Raw genomic sequence first — 15,196 nt, forward strand, 5'->3', positions numbered from 1 at the left:
GCCTACCCATCGTCTTCTGTCTCCTAAAACCCTCACTAGCTCCTGCTATCCCATATCCCCCTCCTATTATTATTAAACAGTATTTATGTAACATCAACATATTACGCAGCGCTGTACATTAAATAGGGGTTACAAATGAAAGGTACAGACAGTGACACCGGAGGAAAGAGGACCCTGCCCAGAAGAGCTTACAATCTATTGTGTGATACTTCCTCCACCTCCTAGATTGTAATTTATTCGGGGCAGGGTCCTCTCCTCCTCCTGTGTCACTGTCTGTATTAGTCTGTCATTTGCAACACCTATTTAATGTACAGCGCTGCATAATATGTTGGCACTATATAAACACATTATTATTATTATTAATAATAATAATAATAATAATAATATATAACAGAGGATTCCCTGTAGACCTGGAACTCATTTCAATGACTCCCCCATATTAAAAAGGAGGAGAAGGGCTGTGCTATCCTAAAGACGGTGATGTCTGGGCCAGGACACGGAGGATAAGGGGCAGACATAGGGAGGTGCAAAGCGTTCTGCTGCACAAGGGCCCCGGGCCCTCATTAGCGACAAAGGGCCTCCACAGGGACCCCAAGTCAGTTTTTCACAGGGGACCATACCTGGCTATACCCCCACTGCAAGGGATCTATTCCTTCCCTACTCATTAAAAACTATAACGGCTGGACAAAAAAAGGCTTAGATTTTAATGTGTAATCAAAATTTTAATATGGTGTACAGATTGAGATTTGTAATATACAATTTTTTCCCTTTGATGGTTGTGATTTGGTCACTGGAAATGCATTTAAAATCTCTCTCTGCTTTTTTTGCAGTCTGTGTGCTGACTAGGAACAGCAAAAAAAAGAAATATTGGGAAAGGTAAGTACAAATCTTCACTTTCAGGTGACATCCATCTAAGTAAACAATTGTCCTGACTTCCTGTTGTGTCACCAGGTTAGGAAGTAAAGTGAAATCTCCTGTAGGGGACACTAACAGGAAACAATAGAGTTTTTTAATTTTTTTTTTTTACCTATATCCTAAATATTCGGAAAACTAAAACATTGGGTAGGCATAGAGTTTAACGAGAGGGTCTTGTAGCGGTTCCATTATTGAATGTGTACATTGCACCTGGGAACTACAAGTCCCAGCATGCTTAGGGCTTTCATGGAGGTTCACATATCATTGTGTACAGTATGTTATACTGTACTGGGGTAAATTCCCACCCGTTAAAAAAGCAAACATCCCAGCCTGCCCCCTTCAGCCACAGTGTAACCCAGCTCGGTTATAAACTGGCACTCCGACCAGCGCCGCTTTATGATTGGCCGTCTGTCGGCTCTGACGTGTTTCCGCTTCCGGTCCGTCTCCTGCCCAGCGAAGATGGCTTCCTCGGTGCCAGAGGCCGAGGATTCGGTGACTGACAGTGAGATTCTGGCCTGCTCTCCCCAGGATGTGGGGCTGGTAGGTGTCACCACCTTGTGCTGGGGCCCCCATGTACGGCCTGGGGCCAACCTGTGTGCACTGCCAGCTTCTAGAAGGATCCCCTAGCTACTCACTTACCTCACACCTAGGCTCTATGTGTCACCTGTACTACTTACTGCACCTTGTGCCTACCCACTGCACTACATGGCCTGGACACAGCATCATCTTATCCTATGCACATAACCCAGCTCCGGGCACCTACACTACTACCCACTGTGCCATCTTCCTTACCATCTGTTCCTCCTTCCCTACCCACTGTGCTATCCTCCTACTCACCACTTCTCCAATATGCTCACAGTACCAACTGTTTTGTTTACTAGACCTCCTTTTCTATACACTGAACTATCTTCAGTACTCACTGCACCCTTTCCTACCAATTGTACATCCTTCCTACCCACTGCGCACCCTCCCCTACCCCTGACCATCTGTTGTACTCACTTCACCATCTCTTCTACCAATTGTACATCCTACCCACTGCACACCCTTCCCTACCCCCTAACCAGCTGTTCTACTAATTCAACATCCTCCTCCCTACTCAATACATCTACCCACTGCACTGTCTGTCCTATTCACTGCACACCCTTCCCTACCCCAAACCATCTGTTCTACTAATTCAACATCCACCTCTCTACTCAATACATCTACCCACTGCACTGTCTGTCCTATTCACTGCACACACTCTTCTACTAATTGTAAATCCTCCCTACTTAATACATCTTCTCTCCTACTCACTGCACCATCTGTCCTACTCACTGCACGCCTCACCTACCTACTGTACATCCTCCCTACTCAATACATCTCTTCCCCTACCCACTGCACTGTCTGTCCTATTCACTGCATCCCTCTCCTACCAATTGAATGTCCTCCCTTCTCATTAGAACTCCTCTCCTACCCACTGCTCTATCTGCCCTACCCACTGCACATCCTTTCCTATCCAGTGGACCAGCTCCCACGTCATCCCTTGTTTTCCCATATTACCAGTCATATTTACTTCACCTCTTCTACCCACTGTCCCATCTATCCTGTTTACTGCCCTCCTCGTCTACCCGTAGTAACCTTTTTCTACTCACTGCACCCCCTGTCCTTGTACTACCTTTAACATATTTACTGTACCTCTTTTCCTACCCACTGAACCCAACTTCTCTACTCACTGCCTCCTTTGTTACCTGGCTTATTTTATACCATGTCATCTTCCCATTTTATTATCTGTCCTTCTCACTGCCCCCCCTCTTTTACATTTGGTGCCATTTCTCCTGCTTACTGTGCTGTTTTTCCTACCTACTGCATCTGCACTACTGCCCACTCTGGTACTACCTGTCTTATAAACTGCTTCTCATTTACCTACTGAACACACTTGCTACACCTTCTTTCCTGCCCATATTACCACCTGTCCTACCCACTGCTTCTTATATCCATTGTACCATTTATCCTTTCCACTGTGTCACCTTCACTGCCCACCACCTCCCCTTTCTTGTCTGTCTTATGTACCGCATCTCATCCACCCCCTAACTATCTCTTCCTTACATAGCACCACATTTCTGACCCTCAGAACCCCTTTTTCTACCCTCAGAACTATCTTTCCTACTCTCAGAACCCCATATAGAGATTAAAGTAAAAGTGAATGAGACTCCCCTCCTTGTTCCTGTAAGAACTCACAGCATTTCCAATGGTGGTCACCATAACCGGGGTGAATCTCCCTGATGGTACTTAGCCAGCAGTAAAAGCCTGACAGAGCTTTAAATATTTCTCCACCCTTCATTGCATATGATACATGCTGTGTCCCTGAATTCTGTATCCGTTCCTCCATGCACTGCCTGGCATTTGTTAGAGGAGGATGTTGGTAGAGGATGCCACTTTCTGTTCCCAGCAATCATAACGTATTCATAAGCTGGGTGCTGGCTGTACATTTTTCAGAAGTAAAAAAAAAAAATATTATTTTACAAAATATTATGAGAAAACCACAGCATAACCTCCAAGGATATACATTTGCTTTGCGTGAGTCGTTTGCCTTTTGCAAACTCAGATATGAGTGACAAAGATGCTCGGGTTGATCAGAGCTGTGGGAGGGGCCAGCCAGGTCCTCGCAGGAGGGGGCGGAGACGAGACCAGTCACCCCCTGCACAAGGAAGTAAAGCAGCACTGCCTCCTGCTATAAAGGCTGATCAGGCATGCAGGTGTTTTATTCTGGGTTATTGAACGTATGTGAAGAAAGGACACAAAAATTCCTAACCAACCTCTATCCCTGACCGCAAGCAATACAAACTTCCCTCACCATGCACCAGAAGATCCTCACTCAAAAAACTACGCTCGTTCATTCATCTGACACTTGAAATGATCACAAAAGATCAGTTCCAGCGAGAATCTTCTGATGTTTGTTGAATATCGTTACAATCTTTACCTTGAAATGGCATACATCTACCGCTCCCCAGCTAAATGCTTACCTGCCATGGACCTCAATCCCTTCCACCCCAGATACCCAGCACACAGCCACCACTGACCCCTATCCCTCCCTGTCCCCTCTTTCCCTGCCAGCATCAGATATATACACTATTGCAGTGTTCATCCCAGAATTTTAGGCTGGATGGGAAGAAATTGTAGGCGGGTGGTGTTTTCTGTAATGTGAACTAACTTTTCAGTAACCATCCACAAACAGCCGAGTGGTTACTGACAAAAGCCGAATAGTGCACCCAGCTAAAAGCTATTCGGGAGAACAATATATTGCATTGTTGATTGTTCATAATAATTCTTACCTCTGTTTGTTCTAGAATGGCCACTTTTTGCCTAGTTCATGTGAAAAAATGTGCATTTTAACATAAGGACAACAGTGACTCAGAGGTTATCGCTTTGGCCTTTGCAGTGCTAGGTCCCAGGTTCTGCATGGAGTTTGCAGATTATCCCCATGTTTGCATGGATTTCCTCTACGTACTCCGGTTTCCTCTCACATTCCAAAAACTTGCAGTTAGGTAAATTGGCTCCCCCCCCCCCCCAAAATTGACTATGGTAGGGACATTAACCTCCCTGGCGGTATTCCCGAGTGTGGCTCTGGTGAATTTTCCATACCAAAAGCAATAACCCCGACCCAGACTCGGAGTGGAATTGCCAGGGAGTTTAAAAGTCATACCTGGTTCCCACATTGCTGCGGCATTCCTCCATCTGTGTAACCTGGCCGGCATCTGTATCCCCGACCTGTGAACGTTGGGCATCTGCTTGCGAGTGCTAGGCTCGGAGGCGGGAAATTTAAAATACGAAGTATTTTTAAATGTACCACTTTTACATTTAAACTACTTAGTATTCATACTGCAAGGGAGGTTAAAGTGTGAGCCCCTTTGAGGGACAGTTAGTGACATGACTATGGACTTTGTACAGCGCTACGTAATGTCGGTGCTATATAAATATTGTGTAATATTAAAGGTAAAAAAATAAAAGTAGCTCTGTCAGCCAAAAGGCTAATATGTGTCTCTCGCCCATCATAAATAACCCCCGGGGTGCCCTGCTACATTGTAAGCAAAATGTACCTTTAGGTAATAGTGTTTAATATTGGTTTGTGTTGATTTACTGTATATGTACTTGTAGACTCCAAAGTAAATCTAGTAAACATTCAGGTGTTGAATTCCCATAAATTGGAATGATGCAATCGTATGTTGCAACACTGTACATTTATTACACAGCATTATATATTAACACTTGCAGAGTAGGTAAACAATTTGACCTCTAAAAGTTTATTTGTTTACTTGTATTTGTATACTTGCAGAGATATCCCTTCACTACCTGAGACATACAGGGGATGTCTACTTTTAGACAGTTGTAATCCAGAATAGGTTAACCCATTGAAAGATTTCCCATGAATCCACAGGCCAGTGCACTCTCAAACTATTTTGAAATTCAACCTAAATGAAGAAATCTGTTTTTGCTGTTCACTAGATAGAGCCCAATGACACGAGCCCTAAAGAAAACATGTAATGAGGAAATATGAAGATTGCCTTGACTTGCCTATCAAAATGCAGTTGTCTGGCTCAGGATATTGTTATAATAATAAACCATATTTATATAGCACCAACATATTATGCAGCGCTGTACGTTAAATGGGGGTTGCAAATGACAGACAGTGACACAGGAGGAGGAGAGGATACATAGCCTTTTTTTAAAATTATTATTATTACAATTTTCCCTTGAAAGAGGTTTCCACCGTAGCAGTGGCCATGAAAGATTTTTTCCAAAATCTAGAACTTAGCATTAACATTAAAAAGCCAGCAACAATGCCACTCTGGTCTGTTTTTTTTTTTTTTTTTTTACTTTTGACCCCTGTGACCACTACTTGCTTCACAACCATGCTTCATGGGGGGGGGGTCTCTTGTCTCACAACCATGCTGTCTCTTGCCCTGCAGCAGTCTTACATAGTCATTATGTTGGCCAAGCCTTCTTTAAGAATCACATTAAAAAAGGATTTGGACCAATGTGTGACCACTCCACATCAGTATGTTTCATAGCTGGTAGGGCAATATTTCTCAACCAGGTCTCATCCGGAGGTTGCTAGGGGGGTTCCTTAACCACCCTGGCGGTATTCCCGAGTGTGGCTCGGAGGTAATTTTCAGTGCCAAAAGCTATAACCACGAGCCACACACGGAGTTTAAAACTCCTCCTACCTGGAATGTGGGAACCTCCAGTGGTGTCCGTGGTGTCCTCCAGTGGTGCTCGTGGTGTCCTGCCTGGTATCCGCTTCCACTGGCATTGCCAGGCTACACAGCTGCCAGCATGTGAACCTTGGGGATGCGAGGCCTGAGAGCCTTAGGCTGGAGGGCAGGACCCTTGGGCAGGTAGGTGGGAAACTTAAAACAATGAGTATTTTTAAATGTACTGCTTTTACATTTAAAAATATCATTATTCATACCGCCAGGGAGGTAACCGATGAGCAGCTTGCGACTCTCAGGTCAGTTTACCGGATTTTTTTTTGTCTATGGATGACATTCTTCCCAATGGCCAGCAATTTAGGAGGCATTCCTTCCACTGACCACCACACTAATATACTGTGAGCTGTGGATATAGCAATTATAGGAGGGTTTTCTAAAGATCTGAAAGTTATTTCAAGGGGTTTTCCCATGTTAAAAGGTCGATAAACACTGTGGTATGGTATGAACCAGGAAACAAAGATCTGCAAGCTTCATTTTAATTTCCTTTTTTGTGTTCCCTATAGAAATGGGTCAAATCAATAAATTTTCCAAATGATGTCTACCAGCACCTTGCCTACTATGTCCCTCTAATATACTGCCGACAGGCAGACCCAGTTCCTGATCGTGAAGAAATGCTAGCACAGCATGTCCTCCTGGGACCTTTGGAGTGGTACATTTGTGGAGAGGACCCTGCTATTGGTTTCAGCAAGTTGGAACAGGCAAATAAACCCTCCCAGCTCTGTGGTCGTGTTTTTAAAGTGGGTGAACCAACTTACTCCTGCAGGTGGGTTCTGTGTTTCATTTTACTTTTTAAATTGTCTATTGTCTATAAAACTAAACTTAGCTTTTTTTTTTTTTTTTTTTTTTTCGGGGAAACACGGTACAGAATTCATAACATTTCTGCTCCACCCTTAAATCAGATCTTGTGGTTCAATTGTAAGACTGCATATATGTTCCAGACCCTTACCCCCTAACTGACCTTAAATGTGTATCAACTATTTTTGAGAACATCAGAAAACACACTGAGCACATCCCAGAGACCTATTTTATTATGTTTGTTTTATTTAGATGCAGCAGTGCAAGTGATATAGTTTATTTTTAGCCTTTTACTTATCTTTGGTATAGCAAACACTGAAGAAAATCCATTGTCTATGACCTTGTCAGTAGTATAAAAAAAAATCTGAAGTAGCTGTAAAAAATAACAGAATAAATACATATTGGTTGTATATGTTGTTCTCCGAGCTCTTGGTGCCAATGTTGTCTCATATGTCTGAGTGTGTCTGATAGTATGTCCCCTGCTGGGCACTGTGACTTTTGGCACTGGTTGTCTTGTCACTGCATATATGAATACATGAATAGAAATTTAGGGGCTGCCAGACAGAGTCGGAGTTGACCTGATTTATTAAAGCTCTCCAAGGCTGGAGTGGATGCACTGTAATCAGTGAAGCTGGGTGATCCAGCAAACTTGGAATGAATCTGGTCCAGGATTTTAAAACATTTGCTAACTAATTACAAATTATTTTGAAGAAATCTATTCCAAATTTGCTGAATCCCCAGCTTCATCGATGAAAGTGCATCCTCTCCAGCCTTGGAAGGCTTTAATAAATCAGGCCAACAGTGTCCAGATACTAGGTTACTATTTAAAGCCATTGAATGTAATGGAGAGAAATTACTACCTGAGCTCTGCAAGAAATAACCAGGCAGGGAGGTTTAAACATTTATAGGGCACTGCTAGTGGAACTTCTATTTATACTAGTTTCAGGTTTTGTGTTCTTTTTTTCTTTGTTGTGGCCAGATTTTACAGTGTTCCTCACATGTGGTGTGGGTAGGTTTTAATTTTTGACACCATCCTCTTCTTCTACAGGTTTTATTTTTAAACCTCCCAGGAAAGATTAGTTTAAACCCTTTAAACCTTATTACTAACTTTTTCACATGCAGAAGCCCTAATGTTTTATCAATGGCAGGAAATCTAGGGCAGTGTTCAACCCAGACATTTTTTAGGTAATTGTTGGTTTTAAGTAATTGTTGGTGGGTGGTAGGCCCTGTTTTGTGACCTAACTTATCAGCAACCAACCAAAAACATCCGGGTGGTTTCTCAAAAGTGCTGGGTGGTGCACCCAGGTAAATGAGTCCGTGGAGAACACTCTAGGTTGAGTAAACCTAATTTACAAGCAGGTAATGAAAAGAGGATGCAATCAGATTACTAATTTAAAGTGGAACTAAACCCGCTATACTCTCCTTTGCTCGTTCTGTCACAGGGTGCTGACATCTTCCTTCTCTCCTTTCGAGATTAGGCCATCTTAATTGACTGGGATGGGATGACATTCATTCAGTCCCAGGAAGCCGGGGTGGCTGGCTATCCTGACTAATAAAGCTGAGCATACACAGCTCTGCTTTTTTGGACAGTTTCATGGAGCAAGGTAGGGGAGGCAGTTAGGAGGGATTTCTGCAGAAGGGACATCTCCTGTCCCTTTCTGCAATAATGGCTTGCATGATCGTGCATTTTTAAAAGTTAAACTTTAGTTTCTCTTTAATGGTGTAGGATGGGTTAGTGTCCCAGAGCTATATTGATAAAGTGTAAGGAAGCTAGGCTGTGTCTTGGTGTGATTGTCATGTGCCGCCTGTCCTCAGCGGTGCCTGTAAGCAGTACTATGCATGACTGTACCAGTCCCAAGTTCCTTCTATTTGTATAGAGGCTCCTGTGTCTACATTATCTGGTTTCTGATCGGCTAGTATTGATGAAGCGTCCAGTATCAGAAGAACGCAGTTAAGTGAACAAATATGAGAAAAGGAGAATAAAGGTCACCGATTTGTAAGAAAATGAAGATCTGCAGATGTGGCAAATGTGAAAAGTGAGAAAAACACTGAACCTGGGCTGACTTAACTGCAAACAGGAAACAGACAACAGGCAACACAAAACTTGACCTCGTTTACTGTGAAACGAGAAAGCAACTGCTCCCCACTGTTCCCGTAACATCACCTTATCTAGCCCTGAGCATCTTGAGAGTAGCATCCCCCAAAAATAGATACTCTAGAGATCCGGTTACCTTCTGTGCCCTTGTTTCACACTCTCAGCCAGTTCACCGCATTGGACTTTCCAGATTTACTGCCCAGCTCTGTTATGGCTGCTTAAAAGTATTCTCAACTGAACTGATCATGGTAAAAAAAAGTGTGTATAATATATATAATTTGGCCTTTCATCTTTATTTTAAAGTTAGACATTGTTGTTTCATTTAGTATTGTTTGCCACTGTTTATATACTATTTTGTTTTACCAATTGCCATTTAATGAATGAGTAAAGGTTGCTACAACACCACGGGTTGATATTTTTGTTATCCTTGTATTTCTCATCGTACCTAATTTACATCTCGGCTTGAGGTCTCCTTGTGTTGTTTCAGAACTTATCCTATTACATTTGTCTTGCCCATGGGTTGGCTACATTGCCTGGCAGTGACCCCTTGGAGCCCATTTGACCTGACATGGAAACATCACTGTAAGGGTACGGGACAATATTAGCTTAGGTTTTTTCATAAAGTGTAATCCTATGAAAGGGAAGGGTTGGCAATTTATGGATTTTGCCAAGCGATGGGCTTAAACAACTGTTGGTAAATAATATGGACTTAAACACTGGTTTCTGAAGTTTCTAGTGTATTCCAAAAATGTCAAATCCCAGGCCTGCATGCCTATTATGGTCAGAATATGTTGGCATACAGTGCCCTTCTCAAAAACTATTGCAGAAAGGTTTCTCTACATAAATAAAGCTGCATTTGTGCTATTTGTGTTGCTAATTAAATCTTGGAGACTTTTGTGCATTTCTTCTACAAATTATTATTGTTATTATAGAGGATTTTTATAGCGCCAACATATTACACAGCGCTGTACATAGGGGGTGAAAATTACAGATGGTGACACAGGAAAAGGAGAGGACCCTGCCTCAAAGAACTTACAATCTAAGAGTTGGGGGAAGTATCATACAATAGGAGGGGGCATATGGAATGGTGGTTGATTAGTGAGGGTTTAGGAGACAGACGAAGACGGGTAGGTGAGGTTGAAGCGTTGGGTTTTGCGTGCTCCTTTAAATGAGCAGAAAATAGGAGCAAGCTGAATAGGACGAGGAAGATCAGAGAGTCGGGGCAGCTCTAGAAAAGTCTTGGAGCCATGAATGTGACAAGGTTATGAGTGAGGAAGTCATTGGAGGAGCGAACAACGGCTAGGGGGGTATTTTTCTACCAGGCCAGAAAGGTAAGCAAGGAAAAAAAATTGTGGAGGGATTTGACATATGGGCAGTAATTCAACATATACAAGCTCCTGTACTTTGCCTCTGTGTGGAGTTTTCTTTAATAAAGACCGGTCACTACAGCTTTCTCTTATTTTTCAAGGTAACTGGTTATGTATCTGCCCCTTTATATTTGTAGTGGATGGACCTGCTTAGCTACACCTACAGCTCTGCTTTCTGCACAAGCTATGTGTAGCAAAGTTTGTCATTGCTACTTTTACAATGTAATATGTGGGGTTTTAAAGGCACTAAAAGCACACAATGGATTTATTAAACCCTTTGTGGATATTGAGAGATATATTTAATTTGTGTGCCTTGTGTTCACTGCTAACAAAGAGATGTTTGTTGTCAGTAAGTGGCTTATTTTTAGTGTGGAAGAAATAATTTTTAAATGCTGTAAAGAGTAAATGTAAAGGAAGGGACATAATAATGAAATTAATAATTCTTTTTGAAGAGGAATAACTTTCCTGGTGCTGCTATTTGGTATTTGCTGGTATTAGTTGTGCTCCACAACTAAAATATCCCACATGCCCAATCAGAGGTTACTTGTCAAACCACATGACAGGTCGATGGATACAGGATGCCAAACATACCTTTACTTTTTGCTGTGTAATTTTTACCTTTTTAGTTTTTGGCTACCTCAACTCCTGCCCTTTTGGTCATTTTGCTGTAATAGACTGAGCTCTACCCATGTGTCCAGTGTTGTTATGTGTGAAGTTCCCCGATTTGCCAATACTGTAGTGATTGTGCCATATATTATATGACTCTATTCATGTCTTTCTGCCTTTCTGTTTTTGTTTTTCAGAGACTGTGCAGTTGACCCAACATGTGTCCTGTGCATGGAGTGTTTCCTGGGCAGTATTCACAAGGAACATCGTTATAGGGTAAGTCATTTTGATTGTTTTATTCATTTGCCAGGGAAATATATTGTAAACTTTCACAATCAACTTCTGTTATTTGCTCCCTGTTGCTTGGTAAATACGTACAAAAAAACCTGTTGATCTAGCCAGAGACCTAGTGCTGTCCTGTGTATATCCAATGTTATCAGGAAGTGTTTGGATTATAAAATCCCCCCCTTATCCTATGTGGATGTCAAGAGGGCTGGTGTTCTTTGGACCCAACAAATATCATGGGCTCACGGTGGCTCACGCTGGGTCTCAGTTTTGAATCCCAACCAGGACATTATCTGCATGGACTTTGCAGGTTCTCCCTGTGTTTGCATGGGTTTGCTCCCACATTCTAAAAACATGCTGTTAGGTAATTGGCTTCCCCCCAGAATTGATCTTGAATTGTATTAAAGACCTATGACTGAGGTAGGGACATTAGATTGTGTGCTCCTTTGAGGGACAGCTAGTGACATGACTACGAACTTTGTACAACGCTGTGTAATATGTTGGCGCTATACAAATACTGTATAATAATAATGTCCTAGGGAGGAAATGCTGCTTCTTGGTAGGTTTAGAACAGTGACTAAACATTGTTCCCTTAGAACAGGCTGTGTGCTATTAGCTATAATATATAGACGATTCAGCTAATATATATATAATCTGAATCGTCAGCATAGACAAAGGTTAAAAAAAAAAAGTAAGTTATGCTTTTCCAATGAATTTTTACTATTGACTTTTGTCGGTATATTTATAAAGTGGCAATAAAAGTGACTTTACTGCTCATATGGCGCTCTTTACTATCAAAGGGTTTACAGTGGGGATCTGTGTCTGTATCAAACACCTTAATATTCCTTTTGAAGCTATCACGTCCTTTGAAAAGTAATGTACACGGCATCAATGGAATATGTCCACCACTTCCCACAAATTTAGCTATCACTTCAAGTGAATGGATCCCTTTTAGAGAAATACGATGATCAGATCAGGGGTTGCAGCCATTCAGAATCAGATCACCCTTTATAAATCTTGCACTAAAGATAAGTGAACTTGGTGTCAATCTGTTACCTGATCACTGCTTCTCTAAAAATAGGCTGCCAGGAGTGGGCGAAGTCCTGAAATAATTTTAACAAAATTGTGTGTGCTGCGAGTAATAATGATACAGTACAGAAAATGTCAGAAAATGCTGGGATTTAATTTTGTCTCTTTATCATCGTCCCTCAATGTAAAGGAATGAACCCCCAGCTTGTATGATGAGCACTTGAACCTGGGGGACATGCAAATGCACGCATATATAGATAAGTCTTTATTTAAGGGGAAATTTCCCTGAGAAAATACCTAGGCTGCCATCACTGAACTCCTTATGAAAATGTTATTTGCTTGACTGTTGATCAATGCAAGTGAAAATCCTAATACAAGCGCCTAATTTTCTTAACTTGTTTTAGATGACCACATCCGGAGGTGGAGGCTTCTGTGACTGTGGGGATGCTGAAGCTTGGAAGGAAGGTCCATGCTGCCAGAAGCATGGTATGCACATCTCTGAAAAAGAGTCTGAGGTAATAAGATAAAACACATAAACCAGAAGCTCCTATCATCTTCTAGTTTAGTGCTGAAAGAACAAATGATTGCAAAAACTAGGGGAACGGGGAGTGTGTTTGCATTGTGTTAAATTTCAGTTTATTTCCCATATTAATGCCGTTATACCTGAGACTTTTGTAGTCTTTTTTGCATCTTCCTGGCTGTTTTTAGGTGGTTACTAAAGGTATTAGGTCACAATACAGGGGCTGCAACCCGCCTACAATTTCTTCCCACCCGGCTTAAAAAAATTTTTTGATTGAACACTGTGAATAAATATATATATATATATATATATGTGTGTGTGTGTATATATATATATATATATGTATGTATATATAGTAAAACAGTTTCATTTGTTGAAGGGTCCATTTGTTTGTTTCTCTGCTGTCCACTTCATCCTAGAATTCTTCACCCAAAAGTTCAAAGATGTCAATACTTGTTTCTGTCTTAATTGCTATTTGTCCATTTTAGGTATTATTTGTCTTAAGTCTGACCATTGCAAGTTGTTAGTTTTGAAGATCATTTCTATTTTTTCATCTTTGCTCTTCCAATCTGCATTGTGTTTCTTCATTGAAGGATTCTTTTAGTGTAAAATAATTGATCTTGAGGTGCCAGATGGTGTAAAATAACGGTTTTCTTCCGAGCCCCTTTTAGTCTGACACTTTATGGGTGGTTACTGATAACCTAGAATTTATTTCCACTCGGTTAGAAAAAAAATTCTGTGTTGAACACTGAATAAATAATATATATTAGTATTAACTCTGTACCCTCTGTTGTCATATCCCTAATGAAATTCATGAAGTACATACAGTTGGGTATTGCTGCCTCATTCAGGAGGATTTGGACAAAAGTAACCCAAAAATTGGACAACCCAGCATAGCCCCTCCTACTTTAAGCATATCTTTGTTTTTTATAACATTATTTGTGAAAAATTTCTAAAAGGTGGGGAAAACAAACTTATTACCTTGTTTTGTTTGTTGCTTGTTTCTTAAGACGACAGATTGCCTCTTTGTTCTTTTCCCCTCATCAAAGTACAGCCTCCTCACCATCTCTAAAAACTCGGACTGACCATCAACAAAACCTATAGTCCTAAAGTATTTCAGTAAATTGTCAGAATTTGCTGTAAAATCTTTTTTCTTAATTGAGGGACACAAGTACCTACCTTTGTAATCCTCTACATTATATTGCAGTAATACATTCCATGCACTAAATCTGGTATAGTTTGCACTGACTTTTTAAATTTGGCTTTATCCCAGGATCCTGTTGTTCTGTTACCAAGGGAAATAGTGGCAAGAGCTTACAATATTTTTGCCCTTATGTTTCAATATACCGCTGATATACTCACATGGGATACGGATCATGAACTGCCTACTTTTCTGGCGTACGAGTAAGTACAAAGTCATGTCTTCCAATACCTATCTGTGTTATAGTTGTGTACTGTTCTTTTAAAGGATGAAGCTTTTCTAGAAAGAAAGTTTGCTCCACACGCAAATAATACTTTAAAAGCACCCGGTCAAATTAGATGCATATTAATATGTATTTAATCGCACAAATCCTGTCAAACTGGAAAGTGCTTTGTATATCAGTAGCTAGAAATAGTTCTTTGTTTGCTATGCACTTGCAAACCGCTGTTGGGATTTAGTATTTTGCATTTTGTATTTTTCTTCCAGCAAGGATGATGAGGACAGACATTTCTGCATGCTGTTTAATGATGAAGTTCATACCTACGAACAAGTGATCTACACTCTGCAGAAGGCTGTCAACTGCACCCAGAAAGAAGCTATTAGTTTTGCAACCACCGTTGACCGAGATGTGAGTTTTTTTTTAATTTATTTTTTTTTTGTGTATTTTGGTTAAACATTTTATTAAGAATTGTATGCGATAGATAAATGCATTTTTTAACAAAAAAATAATTTATTTCTTCTGTCTTGCAGGGGAGAAGATCTGTGCTGTACGGGAATTTTAAGAGCTGCAACCGAGCCAAGTCAATCATCGTGGTGAGTGTTATATACTTCATTTTTGTATTAAATTCGAACTCCAGTGAAAAAAAAAAAAATATATATATATATAATATATATATTTTTTTTTTTTGCAGTGGGGCTACTATTGCTCATACAGGTCTTGGGGTACAATCAGAAGCATTTTTACTTCTGCTTTTTTATACTGAACCATTATTCTTAATACTTTTCAGAGGAACACAAGCCGTCAGACTAAACCTCTTAAAGTACATGTCATGCACGCTAGTGTTGTGGCACACCAGACATTTGGACTCCGAATCCTCAGCTGGCTGGGACAGATCATTGGCTATTCAGGTATGT

At 40.9% G+C, this 15,196-nt stretch overlaps 1 protein-coding gene across 2 annotated transcripts in view; it reads left to right on the forward strand.

Moving 5' to 3' along the window:
* The first annotated feature begins 1,332 nt into the window (after window positions 1-1,332).
* UBR2 (ubiquitin protein ligase E3 component n-recognin 2) overlaps window positions 1,333-15,196 on the forward strand; it is a 48,875-nt gene continuing 35,011 nt past the window's right edge. For both annotated transcript variants that reach the window (XM_072409804.1, XM_072409803.1), the window contains exons 1-8: window positions 1,333-1,455; window positions 6,668-6,927; window positions 11,225-11,303; window positions 12,746-12,856; window positions 14,135-14,265; window positions 14,549-14,690; window positions 14,813-14,875; window positions 15,070-15,190. In XM_072409804.1, the coding sequence (XP_072265905.1) occupies window positions 1,375-1,455; window positions 6,668-6,927; window positions 11,225-11,303; window positions 12,746-12,856; window positions 14,135-14,265; window positions 14,549-14,690; window positions 14,813-14,875; window positions 15,070-15,190 (988 nt within the window). In that variant the 5' untranslated portion in view covers window positions 1,333-1,374. The remainder of the gene's footprint in view (window positions 1,456-6,667; window positions 6,928-11,224; window positions 11,304-12,745; window positions 12,857-14,134; window positions 14,266-14,548; window positions 14,691-14,812; window positions 14,876-15,069; window positions 15,191-15,196) is intronic.

This window comes from Pyxicephalus adspersus, chromosome 4, assembly GCF_032062135.1.
Source record: "Pyxicephalus adspersus chromosome 4, UCB_Pads_2.0, whole genome shotgun sequence".
In the NCBI taxonomy this organism is placed as follows: domain Eukaryota; kingdom Metazoa; phylum Chordata; class Amphibia; order Anura; family Pyxicephalidae; genus Pyxicephalus; species Pyxicephalus adspersus.